The sequence below is a fragment of the Penaeus monodon genome, chromosome 26 (genome assembly GCF_015228065.2).
Source record: "Penaeus monodon isolate SGIC_2016 chromosome 26, NSTDA_Pmon_1, whole genome shotgun sequence".
Classification (NCBI taxonomy): domain Eukaryota; kingdom Metazoa; phylum Arthropoda; class Malacostraca; order Decapoda; family Penaeidae; genus Penaeus; species Penaeus monodon.
The window spans coordinates 28,438,596-28,446,095 of NC_051411.1; the positions used below are offsets into that span (position 1 = coordinate 28,438,596).

General features: G+C 42.2%; 1 protein-coding gene across 1 annotated transcript in view; it reads right to left on the reverse strand.

Annotated features, from left to right (window-relative positions):
- Positions 1-2,904: 2,904 nt before the first annotated feature.
- Positions 2,905-7,500, reverse strand: part of LOC119590049 (protein artichoke-like) — a 142,371-nt gene continuing 137,775 nt past the window's right edge. The window contains 2 exon segments of the mRNA XM_037938785.1: positions 2,905-5,249; positions 5,251-6,051. Of these exon segments, the coding sequence (XP_037794713.1) occupies positions 3,168-5,249; positions 5,251-6,051 (2,883 nt within the window). The 3' untranslated portion in view covers positions 2,905-3,167.

Here is a 7,500-nt window from a genome sequence, read left to right on the forward strand (position 1 = left end):
TTTTTGTGTGATCTAGGAGTGATGTGGTAGGTCCTATCTTTCCACGGAATATATAATTTTATATTTATATATAATATTATATATTATATACTATAATATCTTAATATATATATATCATGAAACATATGAATGAATAAAACAACATATTTATATTATTATATATATTATATAATATTCTATATTAAATATATTATTATATAATATATATAATATAATATATATATAAGATATATAATATATATTATATATCTATATATATAATAATAATATGAATGAATAAGCAAGATATATATTATATATATATAGTATATCTATATATATATTTATATATATATATATATATATATATATATATATATATATATAACATATGTGTGTATGTGTATATATATATAACACACACATACACACACAACACACAACACACACACACAACCATATATATATTATATTATATATATATATATATATATATATATATATATATATATATGTGTGTGTTGTGTGGGTGTGTGTGGTGTGTATGTGTGTGGTGTGTGTCTGTGTGTGTGTGTGTGTGTGTGTGTGTGTGTGTGTGTGTGTGTGTGTGTGTGTGTGTGTGTGTGTGTGTGGTTGTGTGTGTGTGTGCGTGCGTGTGTGTGTATGTGTGTGTGCGTCTGTGTGTTTATAAATATAATAATGTTTACTCTTTCCTTTACCATTATTATACCAATATGTTCTTTGCTATAGTATATCAATTACTGACTTCTTATGTATCACTCTTTTTCATTATACTAATAATAACTCTTCTTTATCTATCTTGATTTGTAATTAAAAACCAGTCGCTTTTTTATAGAGAATCAATAGTTTGACAAAAAGTAAAAAAAAGCGATTCTAATTATTTTTACAGTTTATTAAAAACAGTTACAAGCTGTACAAATTACAGATGAATACACATACGTAAAAATATACACACAAGTAGTACACAAGAATTGGCCTTCCGAATATCCATTAAAAAGACACACGGCAAAAGTATTCATATATTTGTAGACAATGATTGCCATATCAGTTATACAGTTAAGAAATGTATTATCTATGTAATCTAGTCACGTAACAATGACAGAAATCATTGTGCTGATAGTTATATGATACAAAAAAATAATGGCTATCATAGTTATGATGACAATAACAATAATAATAATTATAGTTATAATGATGATAGTTATCAATAATAATAATAATGATAATGATGAGAATAGTAAAATGATAAAAGTAATGGCAATAATGATAAAAAATTTCAAGATTATAAAAAATAATAATAATAATCATAACAACAATAGTAACAATTAATATTATAATAATAACAGTAGCAATAATAATAATGACAATGATAGTATTACTAATAAAAATGATAATGCTAATAAAAAATATTAGTAGTATTTAATTATGCAGAAATAATAACGGTAACAACATCATTAATAATGGCACAGCACCATCATTATCATTATCATTATAATCATGACCAGAATAATAATAATGACAACACGAGTGAAGATAATAGCCATAAACAATATAATTTGCATCATCACTAGCATAATTTTACCTATTATTATTCCTGTTTAATCATTATTATCTTCACCATCATTATCTCACTGTATTTTCATTATTACTATGATTACCACTTTCTTTATTGTGATCGCCATGAATATAATTATGAGACTATTGTTTCAGTTCTTGTCATGCAAATAAACTTTTGTTTTGCCTTTCGCTGCTTTTTTTGTTTGTTTGTTTGTTTGTTTTTCAGGAAAAATCGAAAGAAATAAAATTATTAGATTAACTTATAATTACAATCAGATTTAAAATTCGTCAAAAAATGAGAAATGGTATGGGTTTATTATTCTACTTTTTTCTTATAAATAGTAAGTAAATAAATAGGTTAGGGGGAATACCTGTAATTTTCATAATAAATAATGTTAAAAATTTCAACCTTTTAATGGTTTTACGCGCCTTCGGTTTTCTATTTTATCTCAATTTTATATGATTTATGCCGATTTAATTTTTTTCTTCGTCTTATACATTTTCTCCTTTGTCTTCTTTATCATCTTATTCTTCATCTTTGCTTTCAAATCTTTTCAGTTTTGTACTACGGAATATTGCAACGTAAAAAAAACACGAAAACAGAAAAACAAACATTACATCTTGTTCTGAAGATGCACAATACCAACATGCACACAGCACCACCAACACCCACTTACTGTATTTACAAGCTAGTGAGTAGCATTTCTTTTCACACGTGTGTCATTCAGAAATGTTTATGCATGGAACCTGGTTTTCATTCATAACGTCTGAAATATTTATGAATGAAACTCAGTTGCCATTCACATCAGAATAATTAATAATGAAACCTTGTTCTTACTCATAACGTCTGAAATAGTTATGAATGAAAGCTCGTTCCCATTCACAACAGCAAAAATATTTATGAATGAACACACCTCCCATTCACAAACGTCTTACGCAATTACACACGGAGATGAACGATAACATCTGTGCGAACGCGGTATATTTTGGGGGGGAAATATTTGCAATAATAGCAATACCATACTATAACAATTAACCGCTTCTTAGGCACATCTCTACAACCTGATACTTACACGCACGCATATATTTATATACTTTATCTATATATATAAAAAAGTTAACTAGAACTCTAAATAAAGGAAACATTAACACTAACATTAAATATGTACAAGAGATTTTGCCCCGTATGTAAAAAAAACATTGAGAAAAAACATAGAGAATCGATATACAATGGAGAGACGCTCGAATCGTGATGAGGAAAAGGAAGTGAGGAAAGACCACGGCAATCTTCCCCATAACAAGGCCATTGCACCAACCGATCTAGATAAGATTCGTGTTTTTTTTTTCTTTCTTTCTTTCTTTCGTGAGAGTATTCTTTCATCTTTCGTTGTCTATTTTTTTTCCAAATATTCTACTTTCCATTTCTTTGTCGTTTTAAAGAGATTTGGTTTTCCGTTTGGCTTCCTTCATCCCCGAGGGTAAGGAGGAGGGCTTCGTTGTGGGGCAAAAGAGAATCCTTATTTCGTCGAGTAAGAGACGTTGTCCGCCTCGAGCACGGGGCCCGCGGCGGCGTCAGGCACAGTGATGTCGTCTAGGTCGGCGAGGAACGACTATCGGTGGTCGTGTTCGCTCTCGGGAGGGTAGCCCATGTAGTAGGGGTTGTTGGCCGGGTAGTAGCTGCGTCCGCTGTGCGCGCCCACCGTGCCGTAGGCGGGCGGGATGGGCGTGGTGGGCGGGGGCATCATCTTGAGAGTGCCGGCCCGCGAGGAGGCAGGAGGCGGAAGGGTGGGGTAAGGCCCAGGGTAGCCCCCCCAGCTGCTAGGCGGGTGCGGGGGCTTGAGACAGGTGCAGTTGCCGTGCTGCCGCATGGCCAGCGGTCCCGCCAGAGGGCCGCCGCGGTATTGCGCGTCCGAGCGCAGTCTGATGAGGCAGATGATGATGATGAGGAGCGCCACGAAGGCCACGACGCCGCCAACGATGCCGATGATGACGGTGTCCATGTTGGTGAGGCCGCCGGCGCGCGCGGGCTTGCTCAGTTTGCCGTCGATCTCGTTGTGCCTGTCGCTCGGGCGCCCCGTCATGTCCTCGTAGGTGATGATGTTGTCGGTGGTCGTGGGTCGTCGGCGAGTCGTGGTGAAGAGTGGGAGGTCGGTGGTGGTCGTGGTGGGGCGGCCCTGACACGTGAGATCCTCCTCCTTGAGCGTGGTGAGGACGACCCCCTCGAGGGACGGGGGCGCCGAGCAGGAGGCGTTGTAGAGGGCGTCGCTGGGACCGCGCTCGACCAGCCAGCGGCGGAGGGACTCGGTGTTGCAGTCGCAGAAGATCGGGTTGGACGTGAGGCCTTCGAGCTCCAGGTGGCGCTGCCGTGAGTCCAGCGTGTTCAGGAACTGCGGACTCAGGGACGTGATGCCAGAGTGGGACACATCGAGGGAGATCTTGGATGACATCGGCACGGGGAAGAAGATGTTGGAGCCAAGGTTGCTAACGCTGGTGTTTACGATGCCGATGGTGAGCTCAGGACTGTTGATGCCAGCGAAGGCTCCAGCAGAGAGCGCCTCCACCGAGCGGCCACGGACGGTGAGGCTCCTGAGACGGGGGTAAAAGGCTGGGTGGAGCTGGTCATGAACTTCTTTGCTGGTCAGCTCAATGTCCACGACCTCCATCCCCGGAAGACCCTCGAGGATGCCCCTTACGTCCAGCACTGCCAGCATGGGCAGGGTGTGGAGATGTAGCTCACGGAGGGAGCGCAGGGATGTCAGCGCAGCTCGCTCTACGAGATTGACACGGGGAAGGTGAGCCGCGCGCAGGACCTCGAGGTTGCCCATGTAGTTGAAATCTCCTCGGACGATGTATGCCAGAGGGTTGTGCGAGATGTCAAGCTCTCTCAGGTCAGGGATCTTGGGCGAGGCACGAGCGAGGCCGTAGCTGAGGTTTGGAATCTCGTTATGGGACAGGTCTAGTACCTGTAGATTTTGCGTCAGCTCAAACACAGATTCCTTGATCTCTACAATATTATTGTCAGAAAGGTTGAGTGACAAGAGGAAGCGAGCTTCAATGACTGGCACATCTGTTACATTCGTGCCAGCCAGGTTGAGGTGCCTCACTGTCTTGGGTTCGTTCAGAAGGATGAAAATGGCTTCCTGATTCAGCGGATTGTATGACAGGTCGAGCTTCTTGATATTCACCAAAATATCTGCATTGCTGGGTACGCTCTCAATCTTATTGTTGGACATATTGAGGTCACTGAGGAAGAAGTACTGCTGCCGGAGTGTGTTGACCGGTACCTGGGTGAACAGGTTATGCGCCAGGTTGACTGACTGAAGCTTCTCAATCTTCGTCCTCTGGAAGATCAGTTCCGGCAAAGAGGAGAGCTTGTTGTGGCTCAGGTCCAGGTGCAGCCGCGCGATGCCAAAGAACACGTTCGCGGGCAGCTGCTCGATGTTGTTGTGGCTCAGGTTGAGATCCTGCAGCTGAGTGGAATTCTGGAAGGCCGTCTCAGCAATGGTCTCGATGCCGTTGTTCTGCAGGTTGAGCTCTCGAAGGCGCGGCGAGTTGGCGAAGTCGCTGCTCTCAAGGGTCTTGATGGCGTTGCTCTCGACGTCAAGGTGCTCGAGCTGCGCCAACTCCAGCACGATCTCGGCCGGGAAGAAGGACAGGCGGTTGTGGGCAAAGCTGAGCCACGCGAGCTTCGGGGTGCAGCTGGAAGGCCTGAGGCTGGAGGAACGTGATGTCGTTGTGGCTCAGGTCAAGGATCCTCAGCTCGGTGCCTTCTGCGGGAATCGTCAGCCGGAAGTACTTCTGCTTGAAGGACGGCAGCATGTTGTTGTTGAGGCGCAGGATGTGCAGAAGGGGAATGTTAAGGAACGCCCCCTCGCCCACGCTTCTGATGACGTTGTGGCTCAGGTCGAGAGTGTGCAGGAAGAGCAAGTCCTTGAAGGAATCTCGCGGGATCTCCATGATCTTGTTGTGCTGCAGATTGATCACGTTGATGAACGACTCGTTGAACTGGCCGGCCTTGATCTCCTCGATCCGGTTCGCGCTGAGGTCGAGCGTGGACAGCTTGGACACGGGGTGGAGCAGCGTGACGGGCAGGCTCGTCAGGTGGTTGTGGCTGAGGTCGAGCGTGCGCAGCTCGGGCAGGAGCACGAAGGCGTCGGACGGGAGGGCGCTGATGTTGTTTCTGGAAAGCACCAGCGTGTCGAGCAGCGGGAAGTCGAACTGCGGCAACTCGCTCAGCAGGTTCAGGCCGAGGTTGAGCTCCTTTAGGCTCTCCCGCAGACCCAGCAGGCTCTCGGGGATCAGGTTCTGGAGCTTGTTGCCGTACAGGTTCAGGCTCTGCAAGTCGGTGAAGTTGGTGAAGGTGCCCTGCGGGAGCTCGCGGATGATGTTGTGAGCGATGGAGAGGCGGTGGAGGCCCGTCACCGTCTGCAGGCTGCTGGAGGAGATCACGCCCACGCGGTTGTAGTCCAGGGTGAGCGACGTCAGCTTCTGCACCTGCAAAGGGCGGGGGTCTTAGTTTCTGTCGATTTTCTATCGCTGTTTGCCTAGGTATCTGTATCTGTGAGTGAGTGAGTGAGTGTTTGTGTGTAGACAGATATAGATATGGATAGAGATATGGATAGAGATATAGATATGGATACGGGCATGGATATATAATATACTGATAGAAAGAGCTAGATAGATACACAGATACAACAGAAAGTTAAATGTATATGTATGTATGTGCAAGTATGTATATGCATGTGTATGTGTATATATGTGTATATATTATATATAATAATATTATAATATATATATATTTTATTATATATATAATTATATATTGTTGTTGTTGTGGGTGTGTTTTGTTTTTGTTTTAATGCTTTTTGTATGTTTATTTATTTTAATTTATTATTATTTTTTTTTTTTATTTTTATTTTTTTTAAAAAATATCTTATATTTTTTTATTGTTTTTTTATTTTTTTTTTTAAAATTTATTTTTTATTTTTTTTTTTTAAATTTTTTTCAATTTTCTATATAAACATTTTTCCCTCAAAATTTTATTTTATATTATTTATTTATTATTTTTTTTTTTTTTTTTTATATCTTATTATTATATCATATTATATTAATTTTATATCTTTATATTTTTTCTTTTTTTTTTTTTTTTTTTTTTTATTTTTCTTTTTTTTCTTTTTTATTCTTTTCATCTTTTTATTTTTAAATTTTAAATTTTTTTATTTTTTTATCTTTTTTTTTATTTTTTATTTTTTTTGTGTGTGTGTGGGTGGTGTGGGTGGGGGTGTGTGTGTGGGGTGGGGTTTTCTTTGTTTAAAACATTTTTTTATTTATATGTGAAGGGAACATTTCCAACCGTCCAAAACAGACTAGCAAAGCCCCAAGAAGGCGATAAGTGTTGGGGAAATGACCCCGCCCCCTTTCCCTTGAATCCCCTTCCCCACCCCCTTCCCCCCCCTACCCTGCCCCTATCCCCTATCCTCTACCCCTACCCTGCCCCTGCCCCTACCCCTACCCCTGCCCCTGCCCCCACTCCTTCCCCTACCCTTCCCCATTCTCCCCCTCCCCCTCTCCCTCCCCTTCCCCCTGACCAAGTGAATCACCTGCGCTTTAATCAAGATGATCTCAGCTCTGCATGATAATGAAGTCGCGACGCAGTCTAATTGGCAGGCACGATGGAAAGGGAGGTGAGTATAATAAAATAAAGATTGAGAGAGAGAGAGAGAGAGAGATGAGACGGAGAGAGAGAGAGAGCGAGAGAGAGAAAGAGAGGAGACGAGAGGGGGAGAGGGAGGGAGGGAGGGAGGAGGGAGGAGGGGGGAGGGAGGAGGGGAATGGGAGGGAGGGAGGGAGGGAGGGAGTAGGGAGGGAGGAGGGAGGGGAGGAGGGAGGATGGGGAGAGAGAGAGGAGTAGAGAGAGAGAGAGAGAGAAGAGAGAGACGAGAG